The sequence below is a fragment of the Austrofundulus limnaeus genome, unplaced genomic scaffold (assembly GCF_001266775.1).
Source record: "Austrofundulus limnaeus strain Quisiro unplaced genomic scaffold, Austrofundulus_limnaeus-1.0 Scaffold1355, whole genome shotgun sequence".
Lineage (NCBI taxonomy): Eukaryota > Metazoa > Chordata > Actinopteri > Cyprinodontiformes > Rivulidae > Austrofundulus > Austrofundulus limnaeus.
In genome coordinates, this window is record NW_013953757.1 from 25,631 (window position 1) to 42,200 (window position 16,570).

At 42.9% G+C, this 16,570-nt stretch overlaps 1 protein-coding gene and 1 long non-coding RNA gene across 2 annotated transcripts in view; one reads left to right on the plus strand and one right to left on the minus strand.

The window, feature by feature from the left end:
- Positions 1-6: 6 nt before the first annotated feature.
- Positions 7-6,496, plus strand: LOC106535086 (uncharacterized). Its single transcript, XR_001312410.1, has 2 exons — positions 7-4,980; positions 6,000-6,496. It is a non-coding gene; the product is annotated as an uncharacterized LOC106535086 (long non-coding RNA).
- Positions 4,216-16,570, minus strand: part of nova2 (NOVA alternative splicing regulator 2) — a gene marked incomplete at its 5' end in the record, with an annotated part of 28,495 nt that continues 16,140 nt past the window's right edge. The window contains 1 exon segment of the mRNA XM_014031970.1: positions 4,216-7,813. Coding sequence (XP_013887424.1) covers positions 6,791-7,813 — 1,023 coding nt within the window.

The window sequence follows — 16,570 nt, forward strand, 5'->3', positions numbered from 1 at the left end:
GGGGGGGGGGGGGGGGTGAAAGTTCAAAAAGTTCAAGAAGACAGAGGATGGCTGCGCAGCTGACGGTGCGTAAACACTCCCCACACCACTGCGACGGGAGGCGGAGCATGTTTGGATGTTAAACGACAACAGAAAAATAAAATCATCGTTAGAAAAATGGAGTTTTTGAATCTTTCCCATTGAGAAAAAAAAAATCGAATGGAGCGAGAGCGAGAGGGGGGGTTACAGAGGGCGGGTGGGGGTACAGAGAGAGAGGAGGAGGTGAGGAGAGTGGAAGGTGCCCCCAACACTATGGCACACAATCAATGAAGTCCAACAGGCTGAAGAGATGACAGAATTAAGAAAGAAGCTGCATGAGCTTTTTTTTTTTTTTTTTTTTTTTAGGTGGAGAGGCAGGACAGGAGCAGCCAACCTGCAGAAGGGTTAATCCTTGTCTGTGGGGGGGTGGTGAGGAGGAGGAGGAGGAGAAGGTGGTGGTGGTGGTGGGGGGGCAAGGTGCTGCTCAGTTGAGGCGTCATGAGCGACATCATGTTATATGAGGGCGGAGCATGCTGGCTTCATGGGTGCTTCCAGGATGGATGTCCGACACAACAAGAACAACTCAAAGAAACGCTTGGAATGGTCACTGTTGTTGTCTTTTTTTTAATCTTTTTTTTTTCTCTCTCTGTTCTAGTTTGGCACTCGAGAAAAGAGAATCATGGAGGGGGGGAGGAGGAGGAGGAAAGTGTGTGCATGTTTTGGGCGAGGAGGAGGAGGAGGAGTGGGCAGTGAAAAGTGCACAAAAAAGAGAGCATGGAGTGTGTGTTTTCATGTGTGTGTGTGCAGAAAAAAAAAGGGGTAAACAAAGCTACACACAGAAAAATGGCATCTTGTTAAAAACTGGTTTGGGTTAGACCGTACAGTTCAAATCAAAACCAGGAAAACAAACGAAGAAATCAACAGAGCGAAGGAGAGGAAACAGAAAAACAGTGATATGACAAATGCAGTCTACAGTTGCTGGTGCTTCGATGGGGCCCCGAGGCTGGGACAGGAGGGGGAGGGGGGACAGCGTGGTGGGTGTGGGTGAGAGTGGGTTTGTGGAGGTAGGTGAAGGAGGAGGGGGCGGGGCACAGAAGAGATACTGAAGAGCCACACACCCACTGAGAGGTCACCTGGCGAGCAGGTAGAAGTGGCGTCTCACTGCGCTGTGACTCTGCGGAGTGTCACGCTTCTTTGTCACTCAGAATAATAATAAAAAATACATTTTGGAAAACTGGTCCAAAAGCGTACTTCAGCAGATTAAATCCCAACACGACTGCAAAGGTGGGTACAAAAACGAGCCGAGGTAGAAAACAAACAAACAAAAATAATAATAATAATGTGCGCAGCCACCAATGCAATCCTGCACAGGTGAGCGCCGCAGCTCCCGGCCGGTCGCAGATCAGTGAGACGCCACGAGGGTTCGACTTCCTCTGAACATCACAGTCAAATCAAAAGAACCATCATAGAAAAAAAACAAAATGTTTCAATGAAAACACCACGAGCACCAAGCCAAGTCTAAAGCAGACGAACCCGGAGAGGAGCATGCACATCGAAAACACCACGAAGAGGCTGCGCAGCTTCAGTGGTCTCGCACGCCGACGCCCCCCACGACCCCAGCTCGACCTGCCATGCACAACATCAGCAGAGAGTTTAGTGCAAATGTGTCCCACGAAATGACGTGAAGTCTGATGGACTGATGTTTGATCGGTGACGATGAGCCGAGACTGAGTTTGGCAGGTTCTGCCTCTTTCTCACACAAGTGGGCGGAGCCTGACTCCCTGTTAGGGTGGATAAGGTGCGCATAAGAGACAAGACAAGCTCAGAGCCTGGGGGGCGGGGCAGAAAAGCACACACAGCGGAGTGTGTGGATGTGTTAGTAATGTTAGAGTACCTACAAAAAAACACATGGAAACTTTGAGCGGACACCCGTCAGAAGAATGAAATGCAAACTAATGAAACGATGAGTACATTCACAGACAATCTCCATCTACATATAAAATCAAATCCTGGCTTAGTTTTTTTTTTTTTTGTATCTTTGCTTTAAAACGCAACTTTGAAACGTTTTTTTTGTCCAAGCTGGCTCGACACGTAAAAATAACAAAAATTAAATTGTTCTTCGAGGAAGTCAGCGAAACCACAAACGACGCCGCGGAAAACAAACGCGACGGCGAGGAATAACAGCGAACACTCGACGGCGTGAAAAACAATATCACAATGCTCGACCCTTATCGGCATGCAGAGATTTGTTTCAGAAAAATGAACACACAATGCCTTTTGTTTTTTTTAAACGTATTCTTTTTTCTCTTTTTTTTGTCCACGCTTCACTTTGATATCATGCAATATAGACGTGCAAAAAAGATAACATCTATTTCCACAAAATACATTTTTATTGTAACTATAAAAGGCTGTATTTAAGAATGCTATCTAGTCACATTTTTATTTTAGCATGGTTATGCTAACCTACCACTACAGCGATGAGTCGTAGTGCTGTTGCATTCTGGGAGCTGGCTCTCCCAGAGGACTGGCTGACACTAACATGGCGGCCCCTCCTCTAGACGCGGGGCTGGAGCAGAAAAATACTGAGCAGCTTCACCCGTCCCATCAACGCACTTAGAAATATGGTTCATTTGGCACTTTTCACATTTTCTTCATATAAAAGTAGGTTTTCTCCTGTCGTCTAATGTGGCTTGAAAGAACACATTTAGAGTTTTAACTCTGTTTTGGCACAGGTTTCATTTCTTCAGATTAAAATCCACTCTTTTTTTAATGTTTACTTAAAACAGAGCAAATATTACACTTTAAACTGCCACTTGAGACTAGCTTATCCAGCTAACGGACAGGTTTCGATATGTTTTCAACTCGTTTTTTTTAGTACATCAGTATTATTAAATAGCAGCATTTTCCACAAATTCCAAAAAAAAAGATGTAATCGTGTATCAGCTCCTACAGGTGAATCTAAAAGCTCCTACGGCAGACAGAGGATAGAGACAGGACGACACAACATGCCTCTACACGTATTGCTTCCAGTACTTGTCACATTTTTAGTTCAATCTAACATTAAAAGAAGTAAAGAGAGTGGCTGCTGGGTAAAAGATAGTTTCAGAGAAATGATGTGGAAAAACTAAACCTGCCCGGCGTTAGTTAAAGTTTCTACCAACATATACGGTGCTGCATGCACGTCTTTGCTTTCTGCAGGGAAAAACCTGACAGAAACTTGTAAAAATATACATATTTTTGATGCACTGATATTTAAATTGATCATATTTTGGCTGCGTAATTATATAAACCAGTAAAAAAAGCATGTTTCAGATTTATAATTTGTCACACTTGTAGTAAAACAGACTCAGGAAGCTCATTTTTATGCAGATATTTGACATGTTTGCTGGACAGATGATAAACTAGTGATTAATCGTGAATGCATGCAGCAAAGTATACTGTGTGAAGGTTAGAACAGAAGCAAACTACCTGATTACGTTTCCCACTAAATCCAGTCAAATCCTGTCAGACTTGATGTGTGTTTGTGCAAATCAATGCTTGTGAAAGTAAAGTCTGAGCTACAGATGAGGGGTGTTTTTGCGCCCTGCAGCCTGCTGGCCGCCGCTTCCTCTGCAGGCGTAGAGGCTCCGCCCCTGCCGAGGGGAGAGCCTGACATGCATCGACCGTAACACCAGACAGAGTCACCCATGGAGCGATGTGTTAGGTGGGAGAGGGGGGTGTCGGGATGGGAGTGCGCTGGAGAAACTGAGGACGGTGGGAGGGTGAGGAGAGTGTGGATGGTGTTAGATGGGAGTAAAGAAGCCTCCTTACCGAGCTGCGGAGATAAAACCCCCTCACTGGCACTCCAACCCAGAACGACACAACCCAGTTAGGGTCGGACTGATCGCTGAAGATTAAAAAATAATCTCTTTTTTTGTATTTTAAAGAGGAATGGAGACCCCTCCCCTCACCAGGATCAATTTAAAATCACCCCCCCTCCTCAGTTTCATCTAAACTCACATTAAACTGCACAGGTTGATGAAAGAGACAGAGCTGAACCTGAACTCCAAACCGGTCTGAAGCTCAATTGATTGATCCTCTTCATTGACCTAATCTCCTCTCCTTCCATATTTAGATATGACATGCTTCCCAGTAAAGTTCTTCATATGCATCCTACATATATTTCATATATGTGTTGGTTTTTGTTTTGTTTTTTTTATCCCTGCCATACAAAAACAAATTATCCAGTCACGATCTACATCCCTGACCTCGCAGGTCCATAAAACTGCTTTCCAGCTTCACAGTGCATTAAGACAAAAAAAAATAAAATAAAGAATAAAAAAATTCAGTGTACTCCGATTATTAAAACAAACACAAAAAACATAAATAAGATCAATAACAACAACAAAAATAAAAACAGCATCTTCAGCAGCCTTGTGGGTGGGCAGTAAACCTCTGCTCCCTGGATGAAAACGTGTCACCTGCTCTTCACCTGGTGTCACCTGGACGGTTCTTAGAGATATGCAGCGCTGCCAGACAGGCTTCAGCAGTGGACCCCAGACAAACGACGCTTTATTGCCCCCCCTCCCTTTTTAAAATTTTTTTTTTAATCAAGGTCGGCGTCTCTCAGTAGTTTTAATCACAAGTGCTGGATCTGCTCTGTGGCTCGGGACCATCTGAGGCTGAGCAGCAGAGAACTGGTCTCAGCTCCTCAGCTCCTCTCAGTTATTCATTTCTGCTGCAGTTTTATGCAGCGGGGCTTTGTACTCCAAACACAGACAGCAGGGATATGCTGCAGAATGAGGTGTAATAATCAGGTATCTCTGGTTAGTATAGCTGCACTGCTGTCTGGACTGGGACTGGTTTCACATACGTTTTTTGCTAAATTAAAAGTCTGCATTATAGATATGAGCAATTTGCCTTTGTAGCACCAAATATGGCATTTTTTAGTTTCTATGTGTGTGTGTGTGTGTGTGTGTGTGTGTTCCCTGTTCTGCTGTTTGACTGGATATAATCACTTTACTGTAATGATCTTAACACCTGGAGCGGCTTTCCTAACTGGACTTAAATAAGACATATATTACACTATGTGACATTACGATTCATCTTCAGTCCACTTATATTAAAACAAACAAAAATAAAGAAAAGAAAAAAATAGTCTCATTTACATTCATGTCAACCTGAATTCACAGATTCCCAAAAAGAAAAAGTGAGCTTTATCGGGGTGGTCTGGTTAATAAATAGTGACGATGGTGATGAGACAAAATCTTTGTCGGTGTTTGTTTAAGACTGCAGAGACGCTGGGGGTCCTGAGTGTTCACCACAGCATCACACACATCGTGTTTGTGTGTAGCTCCATGTTCAATCTACAACATGAGACATTATTTATTCACAATGGAACATAATGATCAGATAAAATGCTTCAATGAAATAATTGTTGCTTTCTTCAGGGGAAATTGTGTAATTTAGATTTTAAGGCAGCGACAGATTTGAATAAAGTTTGTTTTTGGTTTAATTTTCTCATATGGAGATTATTCTTATTATTAGTTTAAGTTCCTGGTTTGAAGTTGTTGGGTTTTTTTATAAGGGGAAAATGTTAGATTTGTTTCTTCTTTCTGCACACTTTCCATACAGTAATTGATTTATTTAGTTTTTAAGAATGATATAAAAATGAATAAATATAATAAAGTTGTCCAAGAAGCAACAAAAGGAGAAAAGGATTTTTGCAACTAATTGTGATTAATTAAAAGAGGTTCAGCTTTCAAAGCCAGTGGAATAATTTCAGAATAAAGGTCCTCCAGCTCATCGAGTCATCCATAGATGCTGCTTAAAGCTCTATCGTGCAAATTAGAAGCCGTATATGAAGCGCTGCCGTCTGTCTTTTATTATGTTTGATTGTGAATAAAAATGTTTAATTAAATTGAAGTTGTTGTTTTACGACTTTTTTAGAATTGTGGTTGTAAAACAGTGGAGCCATCACACCCCTGCAGCTGGTTGTACAGGTGTGTGTGTGTGTGTGTTTGTGTGTGTGTTTGCGTGTGTGCAAACGAAGAAACGTTCACCCTCCCCCACCCCCCACCCCCCTCGGCCCTGTCACGAGGAGCGAAGGGGAGCTCTGGGGGATGGAGTCGGGACGTTTCTTCCTCATTGCAAAGTTTTCGTTAAAAGGGGGCGGGGCAAAAAAAATCGTGTGAGGAGGGGTTTTGAGAGAGGCGGGGCAAATCGATTTGAAAAACAAAAGCCCTGCTGTAGATGTGGGCTGAAGGGGGGGAGGGGGGGTAAGGGTTGTTTCCTTACAGGATCTTGGAAGTGAGGGGGGGTGGAGGGTTGTACCCTGTAGAAACACCAACCCTCCCCCTCTCTGCGCCCCTCCCCCCCCGGCTGCAGGCTCGGTGGGCCTGCCTACATGGCATTCAGCTCTGTCCACACGACACACGAACAGACGACTTAATTTACTGAACGAAACGAAACAAACAATAAAACAAAACAATAAAAATCCCGAAAGGTCAAGACGTTAAGTAATAAAACCATATTTACATTTTACACATTTTTTTTCTTGGATTTTCGGCGCTCCTCTCCCTCCTCATCTTCTCAGCACGTTTTTGCTTTGTGTCAAAGACTCTTTTTTTAATACTGAAAACACGCAGAAGAAAACAGATTCCTTCCAACATTTTTGACCTCCTCTCCATTTCCCTTTCACTCTCGCTTTCTCTTTAAATTCTCCTCCCCCAAGCCCCCTTTTCTTTCTTTTTTTTTCCCTCTTTTCCTCCTCGTTTCTCATTGGCTGTCAGGTTTAGCCCACCTTCTGTGGGTTGGTGGCGCGTACCCCCTGCTCGTAGGTGATCCGCTGGCTGATCAGGTACTGTGCGGCCTGCGTGGCGGCCTGTGAGCCTGTGATGGTCACCTTCCTGTTCCGGGTTCCTGGGATGAACTCGCCTTTCTTGGAGATCTGGATCCGGGCGCCGGTCAGCTCCTGGTACTCCACTAGCGTCTTCCCTCCTTTCCCCAAAATGGCTCCCACCAGGTTCTCTGGCACGGCGATCTCGACCACTTCCTTCGCTCCTTCTGCCAGCTTTTCTGTAGCCAGCAGGGACGACGCCACCAGCGGGGACGCGGCGCTCAGGTAGCCGTTGGTGGCCCCTGTAGCTGCAGCTAAGGAGCCCAGAGAGAGGCCTCCGAGGCTGGCCGCAGGGTGGGCCGCGCTGGTGGACGCATCGCTGGCGTAGGACGCTAACAAATTAGCCGCGGCTGCTGCTGCTGGGTTGGCGTTGGCTGCTACGGCGGCTAACACCCCTGAAGCCGCTGCGGGGTTCAGCCCCAGGCCCAGAGAGTTGGTGTTGTACCCGTAGCTGGCCAGAGTGTTGAGGGCGGAGGTGATGGCGAGCAGGTCGTTGCCCGAGAAGCTGGACATGGTGGTCGGGAAGGCTCCGACTCCAGCCAGGCCCGCCTGGCCAAGCAGAGAGGAAGCCGTGGCCGCCGCCGCCGCCGCGGCTGCCGGCATGACCTCGGTGGAGTTGGCGTACGGGGAGCCGGTGGGGTTGGAGTTGGCGACGGGCCCCGTGACGTTGGAGTAGGAGATGTTGAGGCAGGAGGAGCTCTGCGGGTCCTCCTGGATCTTTTGGACGATGATTTCCACTGCCTTCCGGTTCTGCTCCGGCTCGCCACTGATGGTGACCACGCGCTCCTGCAGGTTGATGCCCTCGGGCTTCTGGGAGAGCTGGACCCACGCGCCGGACTGCTCCATCACCGCTTTGACCGTAGCTCCGCCTTTCCCGATGATTAGCCCGGCCGTACTGTTGGGGACGATCAGCTTGGCCTGGTGGAACGAAAAAACAAACAAATCAACAACTTGTTCAGAAAATTTGAGGCTTTTCACCGAATAATTAATTTAAATATATTACAGTTTAAATAAATCCCATCCAAAGAGTGAAAACAACTTTTACGTGTCGACGAACTCCAGAAGAAACAGAAATAGAGGAAAACAAACTGCAATATGTCAAATAACGATTAAACATTCTGTTTTTGTTTTTAAATATCATTTCGGTGACTAATGGAGCGAAGGGAGGAGAGAAGGAGAACAGGAGATGAGGAGGTAGAAAGAGGTGCGCAGAGTGGGAGGGAAGGATGGATGAGACGGAGAGATGGTTTCTGAAGAGGCTACTTGTGTGAAAATAATACAGAACGTTGACTCCCGGGGGTCAGCATCTCCATGGAAACACAGCGCCGGCATTCAAAGGGTAGTGAAAGGGAGCGAGGCAACGACACACACACACACACAGGTTCGCCCAGCTATACATTTGGGGACATTCCATTGACTTCCATTACATTTCCACAGCCTAACCCTGACCACAAACCCTAATGCTAACCTCACAGGTACCTACCTGACCCTAAAACTAACCTCACAGGTACCTACCTGACCCTAAAACTAACCTAAACTCAATTCACAACTTGGTCCTAAACCCAACTCCCAACCCACCCATTTAAACCAAATGAGGACTCGACTTTGTCTCCAAATGCACCAGTTGTCCCCAAATGTAGGATTTTTGTCTTAAAATTGCCCCCAAATGACACCAAAAACACCCCCCCACACGCACACACACCCCTCACAACCAGTTCATCAGACAGAAGAACTGATTCATTCAGATCTAACTAAACTAACTGTGGCTGTGATGCAGCTTCTCTACCAAACTACCTCATTTATGATTTCTTGTTTTGGGAGGAGGCAGGGATGCAAACAATTAATCAAGTAATGATTAATTGTCAAATAATGGTTTATTAGACCGGACATTTTTCTTTAGTCGCACTATTAGGAAATCTGGTCGCATTTATGACCAAATTGGTCGCACTCTAGAGCCCTGTTAGTTCTGCCCACTACTGTAAAATAAATTAGCCCTTCATGTTATAAAAAGATCCTTGATTCAAGAGAAATGACAGGTTTTTAAGAAAAGGGCTGCTTATCAATTAATCGTTAATCGATTGATGAGATCAATCGACTTTAGATAAATTTATTAATCGATAACTTGCATCCATAGTGGAGGTCCGGAGGGGGTGCATTGTTGCACTTGATGGATACCCTTCATCAGAGCTGAACAAGAAAAAAAAATCTGAAGCTCCTAAGTTGAATAATTTTTGAGTTATAAGCATTTTTGCATGTCCAGACACCCCCTTTTCAGATGGAGCCCCCTCCTCAAATATGGGGTCTATCATAAAACCTTTGGCTGGAGCAGTGTAGGTCGGACTCATCCACAGTCCTGCCAAATTTCATGTTGGTCTGTGCAGACGTTTCCACGCCACAGTTGACCAAAAATCAGTACGAAAACAATATGACCCCCGCTTCACATGCGGGGGGTCCGAACAAATCTTATGTGGAGCAGTTTTTGTGGTTTTTAATTTAGATTTAAACCTTTAGGTGTCAGATGGGTTGGACATGTGCAGAGACAGGCAGTGGACATACTGGACGAAGGCTGATGAAGAGGAGGGAGGGAGGAGGGTTGGTGTGACAGAGGACGACGAAAGTTAAGAGGTCAGTTTTTACAAGAAACCTGTTAAATAAAACTTGTTTTCAGGGTTTAAGCTAGAAGTAAACTTCATGACAGGAATCAAAGTGTTTTTGCGTTAAATCTAAATGAGACACGCTCCTCTATAGAGCATAAAAAAGAGAGAGGGAGGAGTGGGAGGATGGAGAGCAGAAGAAACAAACAGTTGGCCTTGATGAAGAAATAACTCAGAGACGCTGCAGAACAAATCAAAAGAAACAAAAGAAAAACCAGAGAAGAAAAAGAAAAATCCTTGGAGGGCGGAAAGAAACAACCCTGAATGAGAAACATCTTCCTCTGCTTCAGCCTCCTGTTGGCTGCAGTTTCACTATGGTTCACGTGGATCCACAGAGTGACTGTGATGCAGGAGGAAGGTAGTGATGCGTTTTACACAACCATCTTTTCCCGGAGGGTAGCTGTTTGTAGCGGCGCCTCGGTGGGATTAACAGTTTCGTTTTGTTTCTGGTTGTTTGTTTCTGGTTTTCTCTGAAAGCATGAATGAAAGTCTGCGGTGGGCTCGTATCGATCGGGGAGATTTGGTGGTGAGGCTCGTGTCTGCTGACGTCCTGCTGGTGCTCGAGAGCCGACAACAATCTGCTGTCCTGCGCAGATTAATGAGCGAACACTAAGTGTGAACTCCACTTCCTGCTGAGACTCAACAATACGCTTTTTTTTTTTACAACTTTTAACGCTTTCAGATGAAAACAAACAAAATTCTGAATTGTTTTAAAAAAGAGTCATGATTTTTGTTGTTTTTCTTAACGTTTTCCATTTGTTCTTTTACTGACTTTCGCTGATCAGATTTGATTTTTTTCAACAAATCTTTAAAATAATTTATTTCAGATTGATAAAAAATCTGTTTGTGTAAAACCTTTACATTAAATGATTAAAAAAAGAGGTGGGCACAGTTCCGCTAATAGCAGAACTAGCTCCTCCTTTAGCGGATTAGCTTTTTTGCTATCTTTGACTTCCACTAAATTAGGTTCCACTAATTTTAAGGGCACTAAAAATCATTGTGTAAATATTTTTTTCATGGCATTTATCTTGAATTACATAAAAACGATCTGGTCTTACAAGAAATGCTGAACATGTCAGGCACCGTGTGTTAGCATGTAGCATCTTTAGCAGCTCAACTTCAAACTAAGAGCATAAAAAACTATACATTTAACAATATTTAAATAACAAATATAGAAACTGAACACATAAAATGTGGCAGATAAGGTATTTGTTAGCCTGGCCCTTGCCTTCCTACGCAGCTCCGCTCACTTCTAGTTTCGCTGCACTGCTCCGTCTGGGATTTCTCCCATAGACAAGGATTTCTTCAGAATTTTCGTCCGGGCCAATCAGAGAACAGAACGCCAATTTTCTGCGCAGTGTCTGCTTGTAGTTTATTTTACCTGGGCCAATCAGTCAACAGAAGGAGGAGTTTTGAACAACATAGGTTTTCTGTGCAGTGTCTGCTAGTTATTTTAGCATACGGCAGTGGAGGAAGTGAATGAAGCCAGTCTGTGTTGATAAGACTTCCAAATTAAAATAAATTTGTCTGACAAAGCAGCAGCTCTCATTTACAGTCATCTTGTTTGGCTCAGTACTTTTCTCCTCTCAGTAGGGTTGTTTACAGCGCACGTGATTTCCGATTAGCTTCTTAGCTTAGCCTCCTTCACAGCGATATACGTCACGACCAATCCAATCATTTTAAACTTCAGCAGAGGCCACGCCTCCAGCAAGAATCGCTTCTCTAAAGCTGCGAGTCCGACCCTCGTACGAAACAAAGTGAAGGATAAGTGTCTGGTTTTTACCAGGCTAGGTTTCTGTCAGTTGTTTGACAACTTCATGCAGTATTTATAAAAATACAAACCTAAAGAAATGTTTTTTTTTTCTGAAAGGGGTAGACTGGAAGTATCACAAGTTAGACAGAGCTATATCTAGTTTGGATTGGCTGATTTGTCACAGAAGAGCCCGCCTACCTTCAAATGAAACCAATAGAAAACAGTTTTGTGTCAGTCCTGCTAACCTTCTTAGCGGTTAGCATTAGCTTTCACTAATTTAATCTGTTTAGTTATTTAGTGTTAGCGAAGCTAAGATTCTTGTTTAGCCTGTTAGCGGTGAGTGAAGCTAAAGTTTGGGTTAGCTGTGGCCACCACGGATCAAATGATTATTTATGTGTAAAGACCACTGTAATGTTCACTTCAGCTCATGTCATAACCAGGTAAATAATAAATAAGAGGAGCGCGAAGAGGAGGAGCAGGAGGAGAAAGCAGAGCTTCATTATCTGGTGGATGTGATCATTAGCAGCAGGAGGTATTCAGACGCGCTGCTCTTCATCCTCCCACAGTCTCCATCAGCACAGTCCGTGCCTCAGAGCAGAGCGCAGAGGATGAAAGGGATCGTGGGTAAAAATCTTTTCGGTTGCTTCCTCGACTCTCCCACTGCTTCTCATTTAATCCCTCCCTCGTCTTCATGCTGCACCCCACCCCGCTCGTCTCCACACCAGAAAATAACGGTCCGCTCCAACAGAACATGGCGGAACATTTGTATCATTGGATGAATAAAATCAGAGGCATAAAGTCACGGCTGTTTGGATTTCTGCTTTGAATCTTTAATTTAGCAGATTTAGCTCTTAGGTAACCACGTTAGTTTTTACATTTTCACTGGTTTCAACTGTTTATTTTGAATATTTCTGATTAAGATGCAATACTGATGTAAAAATTTATTTAAATCATCTGAATTAATTAAATAATCATCAGAAAAAAACACCTGTTTCTCTAGGAAGGCCTAATGTGTGAGTACACGTTAACTTATTATACAGCCCGTTCTACAGATAAGTACCTGTACATATTCATACATACTAGATAAATGCCTTGTACACATCATGTGAATACTCAGTAAGTATGTACCTAATAAGTACCCAGTATGTAACAGGGAAGTAACTTGTGTGAACCCAGTAAATGCAAGATATTCAGGGCCCCCCAAAAAACATTTGGTGCCCCCCAGTAATTTCCCTTAGCTATTTATTATTGATAAAACCTCATGAATATAAAAACAAACATTGTTTTTTTTAATGAAGAGTTAAAATTTTGAATTTACATTTTGTTTAAAATTAAAAATAATAAATCTAGCCTCTCTGATTAAGGATAATTTACAACTAATGTCCTCGACAATAAGATGCAGGTTCATAAATGTATAAATATATTTTATAATTATATATAATTAAATAGCACAGTTTGTAAACCAACATGTTGCCTCTCAGCAAGAAGGTTGCTGGTTCAAATCCCAGCCTGAGACCATTCTGGGTTTCTCCAGAGTCATAGTTTTCTCTCATAGTTTTTTATGGCATAAAAAAGCTAATATATATTGGAATAACGCTAGATGTAGTTTGTAATTAGGACTTTTTAGTCTTTTATTTCCAGTTTTGGGCACAATGACAGTTTTTGTTCACATAAGTACACATCGACAGGCAAATAAAATATATTTTTTAATATTTAGAAGAGGTTTGTGGCTTTAAACCTGAGGAAGCTTGTTTCTTGTAATTGTTTTTTAAAATGTATCAGTTTAAATTAGGACAGGTAGCTGTCACTATATTTTATTGTGAAGGGGAAGTGTCCCCCTCACATTTAAAATAAAAATGCCCCCCCCACCCCATTTACAATAAAACATTAGTTTTTAAAAGTCTCTCCTCATTTTGTACCTCAGATTTTTACAGCTGCATTTTTCTGATGCTGTTATAAAATAATTATTTCCTTGGATCAGTAACTTTTCACAATAAGGGCGCACACACAAATATGTCAATTCATGTGAATTACTCAAATTTTTCCACGTTTCACAGGTATACAGATGTCTGCTTCAATTTTATTTTACGTCTCAGAGCCAGTAGAATATAAAAAACACAATATATCAAATTAAATACCTATCCCAATGTGCTCTGCTGCTAGAAACAAGTTCTCCTTTCCCTGTTCCCCTTCTGTGAAAATTACAGATTTTTTTTATTTTATTTTTTTAAGCTGACGCTGTTTTTTGACTCCTCTGATAGCTGACACACAATCCTTTGCTCCCAACACCTTTCTGCAGAGCTGCCACAAAGAGGATTATGTGACAGCTGGCAGCAGACAAAAAAAAATCTCTCTTTTATGTTTTCGGCTCGCTGCAGCCCCCGGGCATTTTCACTCCTTCAGTTTGTAGGTTTTCTTTATATTTGTTGGAAGAAAGTTTCCCTCCGAGGGCAGAGAGGGGGCCCTGGCTCCTGTCCAGCTGCTGATGAGAACGTCCTGTGGCTGCAGCTCCTGGGCTCTGGGGTCAAAGGTCAAATCTTCTGTTAGTGAGCACACTCGTGCCAAACGAGCCGAGGAGAAAAATGTTGACTTCAGCAGGGACGTCGGCTTAACAGATAAGTCCAAATCAATGTCACCAGCAGGGGTGTGTGTGAGTCTGAATCCTGGCACAAGTTCACAGTTTCTCTGTTATGAAGGACAAAAAGTGTCAAACTGCTTTAAGCTTGTTTTATTATTAAAAACATTTACTCATGATGTAACCCCGCAGGAAGTGATTTCTTGAAACATCCTTGTGATGATTGGTTTGGATCATTTATGCAGCGTTTGAATGAAGCTGAAGCTTTCTCCACGTCTGCTTCAGCTGAGTGTGTGAGCCATAAGCCCCTCCCTCCTCACTCAGTACAGGAAGTAAACCTTCTTCATGGATAATTCTCTGAACCACAGATTTTAGCCTTACCACTGCGACGTGAGGTATACAGAGGAGATTATAACTGCTGGATGTCTGTCTGAGGTCTGAGCTGCAGGAACAGCATTAAGGATGAAGAACACTTGAGCTGCAGCATCGTTTTAGCTGATAAGTTCACAGACTTTCATCTGTTTGAACTTGTTGCTGCAGGAGAGGTTTGTATTACGGAGAGAGCCAAACAGGCTGGTGACAAACCTACGCTTGAAACGTTACTTTACTGTAAATGTTGCTTCAGAAAAGCACTAAAATTATCAGCCTAACATGCCTTAATGGTAGAGCTGGGAGGTATGACCCAAATTTTATATCACGGTATTTTCAACAATTACACCGGTTTCACGGTATTTGATGGTATTTTTTTTCCTCACAGGTCAGCTGATAATAAAATGTACAAACTTTGCTTATTGACTTTTTTCTTTTATCACTGTTTCCCTCCTCTTGTACCTCTTTTTCTTTGCCTGGTTGTAGACAGTAATCATGCATTTTGGTCCGATTGTGAAGGGGTGAGAAAAAAATCATTACCTGGTCTATTGTTACGTGTTAATAAAACATGTTAATAAAATAAGGATGACTCACCTTGCACACCAGTCAACTACGCTACACTACAAAGCTACTTTCCCCTAGGCTTTTCACAATAGAAGCACGCTAGAGTCTCCATGCAATAACGTCTCCGTTATTACGTAGTGTGTTAAATCTAACCGTGCACGTCACTGAAGAGTTGTTTACTATTCAGCAATGGTGAAAATGGGATGATTTTTTTTAACGTTAGACCATATAAGTGGCTGAAACACACCACCCGCCGCCAGTTGTTCCAACAATAACGTTAGCATGCTAATACGCTTAGCGGTGCTGCAATGAAATGTGTCCCCAGGGAAACAGCTCACTGGCGGCTGCGACGAAACGTTCCGCACGTGTTCAGGCTATACCGGTATTCAGAAAAGTCATATCATAACAAAAATAAAAAACGGTTTTCGGTACAAAACGGTATACCACCCAGCACTACTTAATGGAATGCATGTCAGACGCTGCCTTTAACCAGAGGTTTAGACTAAATTTATTTTAGTTGAAACTGTTTTGTTCAAACAGTTGTGTGGTGTTGCATGAGTGACTCTCTGCTACCAGCTCACATTTTACTTCGTTATTTGTAAATTTGAGTGCATTGTAACCATTTTTATGTTGATCCAGCCTGAACCTGACCTCAGTAACAGAGCAGATTTTTATTGTGATGCTAAAGATGAAGCTTTTTTAAAAATCATGTGATGCATTCTGTCCAAAATCACACAATCAATCAATTCACAACCCAGCCTTAACTCTAACCCCCATGGGTGTAATTTGAGGGGGCATTATGACCCCCCACAATAATTTGATCCAATCACTATAACTCTCGCAGTAAATACACATCATTTACTCTAACATAAGAAATAAACTAAAGTAGCTGCAACTCTCTGGTGTCTATAGGGCACTTTGATCTGATTTCAAAGTTTACCCTGTCATATATACGTTTAAACAGAATTACTGAATTTCTTTGCAGGGTTTTGTTCTGCTCTGGATCCTCAACAGGCTGTGTACCAGAAAAATGGTCAAAAGCTATCGTCCCCACAAGGTGATAAAAACATATACACACACACGTTTGTAGTTCTATCCTTATTAGGACCGTTTATCAACTTCCATTTATTTCCAATAATTTCTATATCCTAACTCTGACCATTTACCCTAAAACTAACCTCACAGGTACCAACCTGACCCTAAAACTAACCTCACAGGTACCTGACCCTAAAACTAACCTCACAGGTACCAACCTGACCCTAAAACTAACCTCACAGGTACCTGACCCTAAAACTAACCTCACAGGTACCAACCTGACCCTAAAACTAACCTCACAGGTACCTGACCCTAAAACTAACCTCACAGGTACCAACCTGACCCTAAAACTAACCTAAACTTTTTTGACACCTTAATCCTAAACGAAACCCCTGACCCACAAATGGAGTTCCACCATATTAGGACCAGTCTTTGGTCCCCATTAGGACTATTGGTCCTAACAAGGTGGGTGTGTATACCGGAAACAGTCCTAAAACGTTAACACAAACAAGTACACACACACACACATGTTTGCACAGCTATCCATTTGGGGACATTCCATTGACTTCCATTACATTTCTACAGCCTAACCCTGACCACAAACCCTAAAACTAACCTCACAGGTACCTGACCCTAAAACTAACCTCACAGGTACCTACCTGACCCTAAAACTAACCTCACAGGTACCTACCTGACCCTAAAACTACCCTCACAGCAATTCACAC